Genomic DNA, 15,948 nt, shown 5'->3' on the forward strand with positions numbered 1-15,948 from the left:
TCCCTCCTTCAGCTAAGGCTCAGTATATCTTGAGAAGTGCTAAGTGATACTTGGGCAAAGTGTGTTCTGAGTTAACCCCAGTATTATATGTTTATATATTTTTTGGAAACGTTTTTTAATAATGGAAAAGTGGCTTAGAACTAAGACTTTGAAAAAAAAGGGCAAATGAAACAGGCAATGCGAACCCTAATTGTGATACAAGTGTTGTAACGGCAAGTAAATCTGATACTATTGAAGAAAAAGAAACAAGCAGTTCAAAGAAAAAATACAGTAGGAAATATAACAGTTCATATTTGGAATTTGGGTTTACTTGGTGTGGAGATGAAAGTGAACAGAAACCTCAGTGTGTTTTGTGTTGTGAAGTGTTGTCGAACGAGTGCATGTAACCTGCGAAACTCCGACATTTAGAAACTAAACATTGTGATGCGAAAAATAAGCCATTTGAATTTTTTCAGCGATGCATAGGGCATTAAATCATGGGAAAGATATAGTTTCTGCCATGGGTTCCATTAATAGCACTGGAAGCATCGCATCTCTTAAGTTTGCGCATTACGAAAACAGGGAAACCTCATTCTATCGGGGAAAATTCATTACTTCCAGCTATAAAAGATGTGGTAAAAATGATGTTTGGCAACAAGTTACTAAAAGATGTTGATTTGATTCCTCTTTAAAATGACACTGTTGGTCGCAGAATTAATGATATGGCAGGTGACGTAGAATCTCAGTTAATCAAAAGAGTTAAGAAGAGCCCTTATTATGCGTTACAAATAGACGAGACTACTGATGTTACAAGTGATGCGCAGTTAATATGCTACGTAAGATATGCACATGATAACAACATTCATGATCATATTCTGTTTTGTAGAACTTTGCCATCTCGAACAACTGGAGAAGAAATATTTCACACTCTCAATAATTACATAATACATAAAGGGATCCAGTGGGAAAAATGTATAGACTTCTGTTCTGATGGAGCTCGCTCCCTTACGGGCAGGCATAGTGGGGTTGTTTCTATGGTCAAGGAAGTAGCTCCAGATATGAATTGAGTACATTGTTTCATACATAGGAAAGTGTTAGCCTCCAAAGGAATGCTACCAGAATTTAAAACTATGCTGTATAACAATGTACTTATTTTCAGTACTTACAATGTAATTATTTTCAGTATCTGCGATGAAATGGGCAGGCAGTGAATATATACAACTTTTGCTTCATTCTGAAATTTGCTGGCTTTCCAGGGGAAAAGTACTAACAAGGTTATTTCAGTTAAGGCACGAAGTTTTATTATTTGTAAATGAAAGTAATCCTGATTTTGCATCACTCCTTGTTGACGAAGCATGGTTATCAACACTATCCTATCTTTCAGACTTTTTTTTAAAATTAAATGAACTAAATCTCTCCCTTCAGGGAAATTCTTTAACTGTTCTTGATCCCTAAGACAAAATAAAAGCATTCGAGAAAAAAAAACTGGTTTTATGGATTAATTATGTAAAAGATAGGCAATTTGCACCTTTTCCAACATTGGAATCCTTTTTAGTGGAAAATGATATTTTTGTTGATTCTGAGTTTCTGGAAAGGTTTTGTGACCACCTCAAAAATCTGAAAGTGAATTTTGAAACATATTTTCGAATAACTTTTATAAGAAATTTCTGTGGGTTTGCGATCCATTTCAGGCTTGCAGTCACGAGAACGACTTTTGTTATCAAAAAAAGAACAGTTAATTGAGCTTTCAAGTGACAGTGGGCTTAAAATGCAATTCCGTGATCTTGGTTTAGCTCTATTTTGGATCTCGCCTTCAGTGAGAAGTGAATTTCCCAAATTATCTGAACAAGCATTGAAAATTGTCATGCAGTTGTCTACAACTTAACTTTGTGAGGAAGGATTTTCATCGCTCCTTCAAATAAAAACAAAATACAGAAATTGTCTTCGTGTGTGTATGCCGATCTTCGACTGAACTCGACCAATATTGAGCCAGATATCCAGCGACTCCGATCATATTATTTATTTGTTTAATAAAAATTAAAACTTTGTTCAATGATGATACACTTTTAATCGTTTACTTCCAATTTAATTATGTTTACATGTGTATTCAAACCATGCTTTTTAGATTTATTTTGTTATAAATCACACAGTTTTTTCGAAATGTTGGTAATTCCTACTTACGTTTTTAAAAAAATTATGAAAGGTCAAAACGACGTATAAGGAAATAAATTAAAAACACTGTTTATTTTTGATGTAAAACTTTAATTCCAACATTCTAAAATGTTATTTTTCTTGCTTTTCTGTTTGCAAAATCTTCAATGACATTGTTGTAGTCTATGTCATCACTCAGTTTCTGTTTTATAGACAGTATGGGAAGATTTCTTAAATGCTAAAAAAAGCCACCCAGGGTGGACGTCCCCTCCTCAGCTGTGCCTCTGTAACTTAGTGGTCCATAGAATTGTTTTCAGCATTTTAACTGGTCCTTGGCCTTAGAAAGGTTGAGAAATGCTGCCATAAACCATCTCACACTCAGAAATAAAATATGTAGAATAACTATAGACTATCACCTTGTCCTCCTGATCCAATCACTCTTGGAAAACAGACGCTTTTATGTGGACCCTAGGGGGGGGGGTAGGAAGAGCCGCTGGCACCTCCGAAAAAATGGCCTCCCCCAGGGTAGTGTGTTACCACCATTACTTTTCAACATCTACGTCAATGATCTCTCCATCTTTCCAGGAACTAGAAATTTTATCTATGTTGATGACCTTGCCATAGCTACTCAATCAAAAAATTTCAAGTCCATTGAAACTACTCTAGCACTAGCCTTTAAATAGTCTAACCACATACTATACACAGCAATCAACTAAAACCAAACAAACTTGAAAACCCAGACTGGCCTTTTCCACCTTAACAATAACGAGGCCAACAGGAAGCTACAGATTTCTTGAGTAGGCTCTAAAATAGAACATTCCTGGAACCTAATCTATCTCGGTGTGACTCTCGATCGCACCCTCTCATATAAAACCCACATGGAAAAAATAAAGGCAAAAATGAATGTGAGAAACAATATATTACGAAAGCTTACCTCCTCCAAATGGGGTGCAGACCCTAACACACTGAGATCTTCTGCCTTGGCCCTTTGCTATTCTTCTGCTGAATACGCCTGCCCAGTATGGTCCAGATCCTGCCATGCTGAAAAACTTGATCCAGCATTGAATGAAAGCTGCCGCTTAATTACAGGATGCCTGAAACCAACACCACTAAAAGACCTGTATAATTTGGCAGGTATTGCACCCCCTTCAATTCGAAGATCTGCATTCTCAGCTGATGAAAGAAGCAGATAAATGAATGATGAATGCCACCCACTATTCAGCCAGACTGCAGTGCCCCAAAGACTAAGATCCCGACATAGCTTCCTGGCAACTGTTGAACCACCTAAAAACCTCCCAGAAACAAGACTTCAACAATGGCTTGCACTGTATCCTGAAAATAATGCTGGTATTCCAATAGCCGAACATCTTACACGTGGTGCCCATTTGGAATGGAATACTTGGAAAAGCCTCAATAGACTGCGAACGACAGGATGCTGCAAACAAAACCTCATCAGATGAGGCTACCTCACTGGCCCAGACAATTGTGAGTGTGGGACAACCCATCCATGGAACACCTTCTTGCTTGCCCCTTTCTTCCATCACCTTGCACAAAAGAGGACTTTATATCCTGCACGGAAAGAGCAGTTGATTGTGCAAGATACTGGAGGAACATCTGACCATATCTATTGTATATAAGTTATGTATAGTTTCCTTTTTTTTTTTTTTCATATTTAATTATTATTTCCCTATATAATCCACCTACCAAATCTAAGCTGATCTCATTGTAATGTATCCTAATTTGTTGTAAATAATGTTGTACCACTTACTTGCTACTGTACTACTTGTGTTTGGATACGAAATAAAAATAATTGAAGGAAATACAGGAAGATGGTCTGATGTAAAATTAGTGATAAGACAAGGATGCACATTATCTGCACTCTCACATCATCTGTATGATGTAAGATCACATTATGAAAGAAAGTGACATTAGGCCTGATACTAGAATTGAGCATGTCAGCTTTGCTTTAAGCAGATGATGATGTACTCTAAACATATCCAGTGTTCTCAAACTAAATTGCTTAATAGCTGTAACAAATTTGTCATGAAAATCAGCAATAAAAAGACCAAAACTATGAAAATAGGCAGGAACATAGAAAACTTCTGCTGCATTCTTTATGGAGAATCTATAGATCAAGGTACAATATTTCAGCTATTTAGGCATAGTTTTTAGTGGAGATGGCAAATTAAATTTGGAAAAAGACAACAAAATAATTAAACTGATATGATGGGGAGTCTGTTGAATAAATGTATATGAACAAAAGAGAAATTAACCAAAACACCAAACTAGCAATATACAAGACCGTGTTCAAACCAGTTTTAAGTTATGGATCTGATAATTGGATCAGAAATAATGCACTTGATCAAAGACTAGAGACCACAGATATGAGTGTTCTGAGAAAAATTAGGGCATTGAACCAATGTCAGAAATGGCAGAATCATATTATAAATGATGCCAAGATAGCAGGAAAGAGAATCAGGTGACCAAGGTCTAAGGTTGATTGATACAGCTCCTGTGCTGATATCCCATCTGTCCCTATTGCTGAATACTTATTCGGTTTGTGACTCATACACCTAAGTTTCTTCAACCAGTGAAGAAGTAACAGTGAGCTCTATGGTGCATACACTAGTTTGATAGCGTTTAGCAAAACAGCTACTCATTAATTCAACAGCCTCTTCTGCATCTGTCACCCCTCACACCATTACATTCAGTAGTTATTCTTTATTATTCATTTTTTCTTTTACTTGCAGGATAACAATAGAATTCTTTGGGGCTGTCTTTAGCATGCAGAGTAGTCCATTTCTTTTCATACTCAGACTTAGTTTTCCATACAATAGTTTTGACTCTTCTGGCCTGCTGTTTATAATTTTCATAATGGACATCATCCTTATGCACATGGTATTCCTTCCATGTCATCCTTTTCTTATGAATATCTTGCATGATAAGATTATGCATCCATTTGACCTTATTTATTCTTCAAACTCTCAGGATACATTCTGATATTGCATCATTTAAGTATATTATTAATACAGTAGACAGGCTTATACATTGGTTATGCATTATTAAATCACTTAAGGAATTGAATAACGTAGATACGAATATAAATTAAATTACACTTTAATAAATATTTCCGATATTTCCACAATGTCACATTGCCATCTTCAAAAGCAACTTACAAAAAAAAAAAAAAAAAGGCACATACACGTAGGCACTACAACATAGTGACTGAGAATGAAGAGATGAAGCTATTGTTCTCCTAAAAGTCCTGATGGTGCCCTCTAGCAGGCTAAGTAGGTGTTCTTGGCCGTTGGGCTAAAGGTCTGCTGATGTAAGCCTCCCAAATTTGGGACAGTCACATACAACCAAATTTGTTGAGGTTTAGAGAGTTTCTTAGGGCTGAGGCTTATTCCATAAATAGTCTTTCGAATTTGTATTTGCTACGGTGTATTACTGTAGCTTTCTTCCACCATATTCTGTGGCGTGTATCCAGAGCATAGTCTGCAAAACCAGAATGGCTGTACTTGTGAAACTCAGCCTACTTCAAAGCCAGCATAGAAAATCTTACACTCCAACATACTGACATAATGGTCAGCTTTGATGTCTCCTCCTTATTCACAAATGTCCCACTCAAGGAAACTTTAGAGCTAATCCAAGCTAAATTTTCTCCCGATATCTTAGCCTTATTTCAGTTCACAATGAACTCAGGCTATTTCGTTTGGCAGGGAAAATTCTACAAACAAATAGAGGGGACAGCCATGGGTTCACCACTCTCCCCACCCTTGGCCAATTTCTTTATGGAGAACTTTGAAGAAAAAGCCTTAGCCTCTGCCCCACAAAAACTTACCATATGGCTTCGCTACGTTGGTGATGTGTTCGCTATTTGGCCACATGACTCTGAAACACACACACTTAAACAACCAACACCTCCAGAATCAAGTTCACCCGAAAAAGAGGAAAACAACAGTCTCCCATTCCTAGACACACTAGTCACCCGCCAGCCTGATGGAACCTTGGTTTTCTCAGTTTATAGAAAACCCGCCCATACAGGCAGATACATTCACCAACAATCCCCCCCCCCCCCCCACAACAATATGGAGTGGTGAAAACACTATACAACAGGGCTAAACTAATCTGTTCTAACGACATGGCCCTAAACACTGAACTAAATCACATCCTCAACACTTTCTCAGCCAATGGTTACCCCCCTCCCCCAAATCCAAAAAATATTAAAACCTACAAACCACAGCCCCCCCTCCACAACAAAGATTACTCTAAATCCATCACCATTCCCTACATCCGAGGCACCTCTGAAAAAATTACCAAAATCTTAAAAAAAACATGACCTGATCTCCTGTTACAGGCCATATAGAAAATTGGCATCCCTTATCCACTCCACTAAAGACCAACCACTTCCCCTAAAAAATCCCAGAACAAAAATATCGCTTGCCATTCCCTACATCTGAGGCACAATCTTTATTCAAATTTTTGCTGTCCTATATATGCATGAAAAACATTCTGTGCAAAAGTTTCCAGTCTCAGACTCAATATGTCCAGTAGTCTGTGCTCACAATAGCAAAGGTCACAAGCCACAAACTTAATTTTTTATGCCTAAAATTGGTGACATCCTTGTTAAAACATCTTCTAGGTTGCATGCTAAATATTTCTAATATGAACAGCATAAATGTTTACTCCTTTAGCTACTTAAATACTGCTTATACATGCAGTTTATAAACAATTTATGTCACAGTTATGCAGCTTCTCACAATTAAATGAATTTACAGTTCTTTTCTGCTTTCGATAGTGACATTCTGAAGGTTTGATGCACTAAAACTGCTAATGGAATCTCATATTAATACCGTCTCTTCCCCCCCCCCTTTTTTTTTTTAAGTCCAGCGTCCAGCTATAACCTGTAAAGTTGTGAGCACTAAATGAATTTGCTTAAATTCACAAGCTACAAAAACTATCACTGTTTACATGAGCTCAAGTGACTACCATCTAGAAAGCAGACCATAAACAAAGATGCCTCTGCAGCTTGATGATGTCAGTTAGTTTTCCCACACAGCATAGGCTAAAAGTAACTAATTAACTTTGGCTTTGGAGAAGTTACTAAATAACATAAGAAACAAGTATGATTTTATCATGTAATTCATTTTTATATTACATTCAAAAATTATCGACTGTAAATTAGAAATTCAGAAAGCAACAATTTTGTACACACTGTTTACTGAAAGATCCTTTCCATCTTCTAGACCATTCTGGGGTCAACAGCATCCCTTGCTCTTACAAACTTTCCTATTTTGGACAAACAGGAATAACTACCAAAATGTCTTGAAGAACATAGAAACTATTAATTTTACACAAATTATGAACTCCATAACCATGTTGTAAATAATTATTTTAATTTCCCGATGTTTCGACCTTCATATTAAGGTCATCATCTGGAGTACACACACACACACACATTTATATATATATATATATATATATATATAAAAAGACAAGCTAAATTACATTTCACACAGTATGCTGAAGAGACAATGATTTGATCAATGGTTATTCTACTGGCCTGACCTCTAGTGAAAATAAAATTACAATAATTACAATAAATTACTAGAAGCTATATTCTATTTAAGACATCAGAGAAACATTCTTTCATATAGATAGTTTTATTACAGTAGAAATGATGTCCTAATTTAACATGACAATTGTTATATTAGATTTAGGATCCTGGATTGCCTATTGTCCCATTTATAATTAACTCGTAGGGAGAAAGGTTAAGTGGGTAGAATATGTGCCTTCCATATTCTTTGGATTTTTTAGACAACCATTATTGTTAAGATTAGGGTGATTATTAAGAATCTCACAGGCCTCCTTAAATTTACATTCATACCATGTTTTGGTGTGATATAAACAACAGACGCTTTTCCAGTCAATTCTATGTAAAGTGTTCAGGGCATGATCAGAAAGACCAGCTTGACCATAGTTATTATATTTAATGTGTCGTTTATGTTCCTTTTTTCTGATAGGAGTTTGCATCCTGTTTCCCCTATATAGGGAAAATTACAGGTACAATGAATATAGTATACTCCAGTGTGGACTATCAGAGGGAGTGGATCCTTGGATGAGTTGAGTAAGTTCTTTAATTTTGCAGGAGGTTTAAAGGTGGCTTTAAGGTTGTTGTATTTTGTAGAGTTCTATTTATTTTGTCTGATATCCATAATATCATCATCATCAAATTCCTGCGATGTACCCTCAAGGAGTGTACAGGATATGACAGTACTACATGAAAAAATTACATCATTACTAACTTCCTATCTACAATTTTCCTCCAAATCAGTCTGTTACTTGTCAAGACGCCAACATTATCAGATCTTATATTTCTATCGTCTAAGGCGCTTTGTACCGTATCAATCCACCTATATCTTGGTCTTCCTCTGGGTCGTTTTCCTGCCAACCTGGCAGAGAACACTTGTTCTGCTAATCTTTCCTCGCCCATTCTGTTTAAGTGACCATACCACCTGAGATTAGCTCTACTAATGCATTCCCTATGGATGCCGACAATGTCAAGCTCTTTCCTAATATCCTCGTTTTTAATATGATATTGCCATTGATGCCATCTGTTCATGCCTCTAATCTTTCTTAGGAATCTCGTATCTGCGGTCTCTAGTCTTTGGTCAAGTGTTCTACTTCTGACCCAGCTCTCAGATCCATAAGTTAAAATGGTTTGAACACTGTCTTGTATACAGCTAATTTAGTGTTCCGACTAATTTCTCTCTTATTCCATATGAATTTATTCAATTGACTTCCCACCATACCAGCTTTGCTGATTCTGTTGTCTATTTCTATATTTAATCCACCATCTTCAGCAAAAATCGTGCCTAAGTAGCTGAAATGTTTCACTTGTTCCACAGGTTCTCCATTCACAACACAGTTGACATTTTCAATGATTCTGCCTATTTTCATTGTCTTTGTCTTTTTATTGCTGACCTTCATACCATATCTATTACAACAGCAATTGAATTTAGTCAGAGAATCGTCTACTCCTGCTGCCTTTCCACATTTCAAGCATTTGATGGCTTTTTCTACTTCAAGTATGGATATGTATTCCTGATATGCCTGTAGCGTGTCTTTTACCACTGTGCTATCACTGCTTGTTTCATTTAGCAATTTTTCGAAGTAATTACTGCATACTTCAAGGATATCTTTATCTTCCGTTTTCATGTAACCTTTATCATCTCTAACTCCTTTTACAGCACTCTTTCCTCTATTCCTAAGCTTCTTCAACAACCCTCCAGAATATTTTGCCACCTTCTTGATATTTATTTTCTATATTCTTGCCAAAGTCCTCCCATGACTTTTGTTTAGCTAGTTTTACACAGTGTTTAGCATTCTTGCATTTGTCTCTATATTCTCTAAGAGCACAAGCTGACTTATTTGACAGGAACTTTTGGTATGCTTTCTTCTTTTCCTTCACTGCCTCTTTAACTTCCTGTGTCCACAGAGGGAGTTCTGATTTTTTTATCCTTGCACACAACCTCACCACATGCCTCTCTGGCAGAATCAATCAATGTTTTCTTCAGAGTTTGCCACTGAATCTCCAAGGTTTGATTCCTGTTCTCAAACTCTTTCATTTTCTTTTCAATAATCTTTCTGTATTTTAGTCTACAGTTCACATCTGAGAGCTGCTCAACTTTTATTCACTTTAAAACTTTCTTACATGTTATTCTTTTCAATATGAAATTCAATTTTATCCTGCTCAAGACTAAAGGGTGATCACTTCCAATTTCAAATCCTCTGTACACTCTGGTGTCCTGCACCAGGGAGAAAACATCACTATCAACAATAACATAGTCAATGAGACTTTTCTTATTCCTTGCCTCTTCTCTCCATGTGAATTTGTGCACATTTTTATGTTGGAACATGGTGTTAGTAATAACCAGTCCATGTCCTGAGCAGAAATCCAACAGATATTTGCCATTATTATTAGCTTTGCTCTTTTCTCCAAATTTTCCCAAAATATTTTTGTATGTCTCACAATCATTTCCTACTCTGCTATTTAGATCCCCAACAAGGACCAACTTTTCCTTTTTCATTGTGTCAGTTGCGTTTTCTAAAGCATCAAAAAATTCCTCCACTTCTACCTTAGTAGAACCTTCTGTGGGACCATAGGCACAAATAAGTCTCATTGTCCAGTTCCCCATTCTCATATTTGCCCACCATACTCTACTTGAGACTGACTGCCATTCAAGAAGATTAGCCTCGTATTTTGTGTTGAATACTATGGCTACTCCTTCTTTTCCTTGATTGTCATTGCCTGAATATAACATTTTGTATTTATTACTCAGAACGATCTCACCAGTTTTGGTCTTTTTTGTTTCAGTCACCCCTATTATGTCGATCTGGTACTTATCTAATTCCTCAGATTTGGAATTTGTTAAGATTTGGTTGGTTTCAAGCAGCAGCAGCAGCAGCTCTCAGAAACCAACCAAATCTTAACAAATACGGTTGCATTAAGCTTCCGAAGATTTGGGAAACACTCATCACCAGAGGTCCCACCTTACATTCCAGGCCACCTACTACCGCCCTTAGAGGGCGCTCCACCTAGATAGGACTTTAGTGTCACCCACGTGGTTGGGCTTAGTATTGTAAGTTTTTGTGTGCATGTTACATTAATTGTTTTTGTAATCCCCGTAGATGTCCTAGTGACTAGGATGAAATATAGGAGTATTAAATTCTAATTTAATTCTTTCTGAGTGTTGTAAAAAATCCATTAAACCTCCAACATAACATTTGATCTTTGTTCATCATGACATGCAGATCTCATCTGTATCACCGTTGTGTCCAATACAAGGCAACATTCAAATTTAGTAAAAAATAGTCGGTAACAAATCCACATTGACCAACAACCAGACAGCTGCACTAAGCTATCAAAAATAAACAATGAAATACTAAAATGCAAGCAACATCACCAATTATTACACAAAAATAGCGCATATCTTTTCCAGGGCTGTTTATCAACAGCCACATGTACTGAGGCCTGGCCTTCTAGTACCCAATATAAAGATGCATATAGTGGTTTTCTTGGATTTTTTAAATGCCTTGATAGACTGTCACATGACATGCTAGCAACTAACTTGAAATGGAAAGGACTGGATAAGAGAGTAATGAGGTGAATAGCAAAACAGTTGTCAGATAGGTATCAACAGGTTATTCATTGATAAAGTGGAAAGAAGCAAGTCACCCGCACAATTCCACAAGGCTTTATTTTGGAAACATTATTGTTTGGCTCTTTCATTAATGATAATGGAACAGAGTTAACTGGAGATATGCAGATATTTACAGATGATACAAAGTTGGGAAGAGCTCTGAGAAGAAGAGCAGATGTTGGAGGATCTGAATAGATCATGTGAGTATTAAAGTGAATAGAACTGCCAATATAATGTCACAAAGTGTAAGGTAAGAATTAAATGGAAAGGTAAAGATTAACTGGAGATATGCATATGTTTGTAGATGATCCAAAGTTCGAAAGAACTATGAGGAGAAAAAATGTTGGAGGATCTGAATAGATTATATGAATGGCCAAGTGAGTACAGGTGCCAATGTAAGGTTGCAAAGTATGTCTTGAAATGTAGTAGCCTAGAATGGAAGTAGATTATATAATTATTGGAGAAATTTTAGAGATATCTGGGAATGGTGGCAGACAGAAACTTGAAGTTAAGGGGTCACCAATCCTAAAATTGTTAGAACATCACAACAGATTATGGCAATGATGAGAGTCTTGATATAACTTGTATAAGGCCTTGATCAGGCCAAATTCTTACTACTGTGCACAATTTACTGAAGTTTCTGGAACATAAAACTACACAGACACTGAAATGCAAACATATAATTTACTAGCTTAGATTAATTACTCACAGCAGACATTTCACTAGCTTAAGCTAGCATTATCAGAGGCAGTTTAACACTACACAATCAGTGAAGACAAATTACAATTACCTGGATAACAACAGTCATGTGTATGGAAGGGGATAGAAGCACTTTTGATGGGTAGAAGGAGCTGGGCCACAAAATTTGTTTAAAATCATACTATCCATTCTGTTGCAATTAACCATACAGAATGGAGTACAGGTTTTGTAGAACATGTACAACTTCCAGGAACAGTTGCTCTGATTTAAACTGGGATTTAAAGTAGCCTGATTTTCTACCATCTTATGAAATGGTCTTTGTCTATGGCATGTTGAGATAGCCTGCGTTTTGGTTTTCCATTCTAGATGTATTTTTTGTGTTATTTTCTCCTGACCAAAGTAGTTCATCCTGTCTGTCTGAAATACTGAGCTATACATTCGCAGTGGATGTTGTAGACACCAGGGAAGGAGAGAGGACCTAGACAATCCTTGATTTATCTTAGCGAAGTAGAAATTTTGCTTAGAGGTTTGTATACAGTTCTGAATGTGTGTTGTTTCAGGAGGGAACCCAGTTTATCTGTTGTGGCCTCAATGTAGGGTAAAGATATAATGTATGTGTAGTCTGGTTGACGGGGTGTTGGACTTTGGTCAGGGTTTTTTCCTTGTATCCATTTTGGTGGAATGATGTGAGTAGAGACTGTTGTTCCAGGTGCAGTGCTTGTCCTGAGGATGAGATTCACTCAGCCCTGGAGTTTTGAAAATTCAAAGCTTCTGGGCAGGATAGTGGTGTGAAGTGAAATGTAGGAGGGTGGTCTGAAACGTTCTCGGCCTGGACCATAGATGGCAACACTATTGGCAAGATTTTTTTTTTTTAAGTTGATACATCTGTCATAAGCATCCATGTGAAATTGCAAGTCACATGGATGCAATCTATTAAGTAAAGTTGCACCCCGAGTTACATAACATGCGACTTACGTAAATTTGCAGTTACATAATAAATCTACTAGTGCATATGAACACATTTGCAACTTTTCTCAGGTGCGTCTTTGACAGCATTATCACTTGTTATCACTGCTCGTTTTGTTGCTTTTTTATCCTTAAAATGGAATGCAAATGCAAAACCAAATGAGCTGGTAATAAATCAAAAAAATAAAGGTCTGCAATTACTTGAGAAGAAAAGTTGAAAATAATTCGTATGTATGAAGGTGAGAAAATTCTATCAACAACAGCTCAGGAAACAAATCGACCTATTTTGACAGTGAATACAATAATGAAGGATGAAGTTCTCATTGTTGAAAGCACGAAAGGTGCGGTAGTGTAGAAGGGCACAATTATTACCGAGAAGAGGCTGGGCCCAATATCGGAGATGGAGAAATTGTTGTCCCACTGGAATCGATGACCTGAAACAGAAGCGGATACTGTTAAGTTTACTGATTATCCAGGAGAAGGCTATGTCCTTATATAAGGATTTAAAAGAGCAGGCCGGCATCATGGATGCAGAGAGTACATATAAAGCTAGTGCTGGATGGTTCGAATGATTCAAGAAATTTAGTTTAATCCTTTATCCAAGTGTGAGCAAACAAAGTTTGCACCTGAAAGTATCTTCAGGACTGGGGTAAGGTGGTGCAACACCAGGGCGACTCCTTGCAAAGGTGGAGCAAGATACTATCACTCCTATCTCAGTATCTCCCATAATGCAAAACACATCTCCTTGCGGATATGTCTAATGTTATGCATTAAGGGAAGGGCCACTACCCAGAGTAGTTTCGACCTTTATTGAGGTCTCTTCAGTGGGAGCCAGGCCCAAGTGCAGATACCAGCTCACACTTGGATAAAGGATTAAACTAAATTTATTATATTCTAACCAAATGAAAAATAAACTTTCAACATCTTTCTCTAAATCCAGAGTAATTTATTAAAAAGGTGGTACACCATTTGGCAACTCCTATAGGTAGAGATGACCTTGCTAATGCTTCTGGCTGGTATCTCCACTTGGGCCTGGCTCCCACTGAAGAAACCTCAATAAAGGTCAAAACTAGTCTGGGTAGTGGCCCTTCCCTTAATGCATAACATTAGTCATATCCGCAAGGAGATGTGTTTTGCATTATGGGAGATACTGAGATAGGAGTGATAGTAGCTTGCTCCACCTTTGCAAGGTGTCATCCTGGTGTTGCACCACCTTACCCCAGTCCTGAAGATACTTTCAGGCACAAACTTTGTTTGCTCACACTTTGATAAAGGATTAAACTAAATTTATTATATTCTAACCAAGTGAAAATTAACTTTCAACATCTTTTTCTGATATCCCTTTAATGTATGGAATGGTTACAGTTTTATTGTAGTCTAGTTTATTTTTGTGTTTAAGTGAGGTCTTGTACAAAATTTTGTTGATAGTATATTGGCTGTAACCATTTTTAGGAAGGTATTGCTGATAACTTTTAATTCATCTTTAAGTGCTTGTTCATTGGAGCAAATCTTCAAAGCCCTGTTTTTAGCAGGAGTTTGTGTATATATTGACCAGCATGTGTCAGTTTCCTGTACTACAGCTATTCTGGAGCAGCAGACCATGCTATAGAGAATCACTGGATCCAATTATGGAAGAAACCTCCCTTTTAATACAGGAACAGATGCAAATCAGGGAGATATATCTTGAATCTGCCATGGCATTTTAGTATTCACCAAATCAGAACAAATCTGACTACCTCACTTTATCCAAAATATGGGAGATTGTTATTTTGAGACCTTCAGTAAGTTTCCATCACTATCCCATGGATGTCATCAGTTAGGACTGTAGGATCTTGCCTTTCATACTCTGTATTTGCCTTCCCTCTATCGTGCCTGCATGCATGTGTTAGTTGTATTACAAAGATGCCTTGATCATCAAGGCAAAATATTGGCATAGTCATTTATTAAATAAATAAATTTAGTTAGTAATTATTTTCTCAATTAAACTTCAACATGAGTGATAATCATTGATTATCCATGCCAGATTTGCATGTTGGATGTAAGGAAGTGTTATGGTGCCTTTTATATTCTTGCTTATTTTTAATTGTCTGAGATGGGTTTTATAAGATTTTTTTATTTTCTTGTAACCATGTAAAGATGTCTTAAATACAGGAATAATTTTTTCTTTACTATGCCATTTAATTGCTAAAAATTTATAAATGCCTACTTTTATAATGTTTACATGAATCACATAACACTTATAGTTAATCATTAGGTTTTTTTTTTTTTTTTTTACCATCATAGAATCTTCAGGATATGGATGAAAGGAGAATAGTCTGTATCCAGAACTTTATAAAACATACATCTGAAATTCATCATCAGGTTATTCCTATTTTAACAAAATGCTTAGATGGCATCATAAAAGTTGCAGATTCAATAGATCCAAGGCAGGTAATGATGAAATTTCTGATTCTTTATTAATCTTATTTTTTTCTCTATATTTTCTAAGCATTTACTAAAGTAGGTTCATTTTTAATATAGTATAATTATGGTAGGTAGTATAATCATGAAGTCTATATGAAAGATCATGTGAACCTATTACATTTTCTATGTTAGTTCTATCTTACTCTTGGCAAGAGAGTGAACAGCAGTCTGTTGATATATCTCTATAAACACAGACGTTTGTGTTCTGTTTGTAATATATGATTATTTTTGATGATATATAATGATTGTATTTATTACAGTGTTATTGAATACAAGGAAATGTGCCGTGCTGGTTTTCACATTAGAAACACATTCTCACACTTCAGAATATTTTCACAAGACTACTATTCATTTTGATCTGTTCCTCAAATTTCAACTTTTAGTGCTTTCCATTGTAAATATATAGCATATTCTAAAGCTTCCAAGCTAATGCATTTTATATGAGATTGCTTATAGCACATTTGTAAACTGAAAGAATTTGTGC

The 15,948-nt window shown here is 36.4% G+C and overlaps 1 protein-coding gene across 4 annotated transcripts in view; it reads left to right on the forward strand.

The window, feature by feature from the left end:
* LOC150103934 (formin-binding protein 1-like) overlaps window positions 1-15,948 on the forward strand; it is a 405,525-nt gene that overhangs the window by 173,932 nt on the left and 215,645 nt on the right. For all 4 annotated transcript variants that reach the window (XM_090396622.1, XM_090396623.1, XM_090396625.1 and 1 more), the window contains exon 8: window positions 15,285-15,431. In XM_090396622.1, coding sequence (XP_090252748.1) covers window positions 15,285-15,431 — 147 coding nt within the window. The remainder of the gene's footprint in view (window positions 1-15,284; window positions 15,432-15,948) is intronic.

The sequence above is a fragment of the Typopeltis vanoorti genome, chromosome 8 (genome assembly GCF_054136105.1).
Source record: "Typopeltis vanoorti isolate ZY-2024b chromosome 8, IOZ_Tvanoo_1.0, whole genome shotgun sequence".
In the NCBI taxonomy this organism is placed as follows: Eukaryota; Metazoa; Arthropoda; class Arachnida; order Uropygi; family Thelyphonidae; genus Typopeltis; species Typopeltis vanoorti.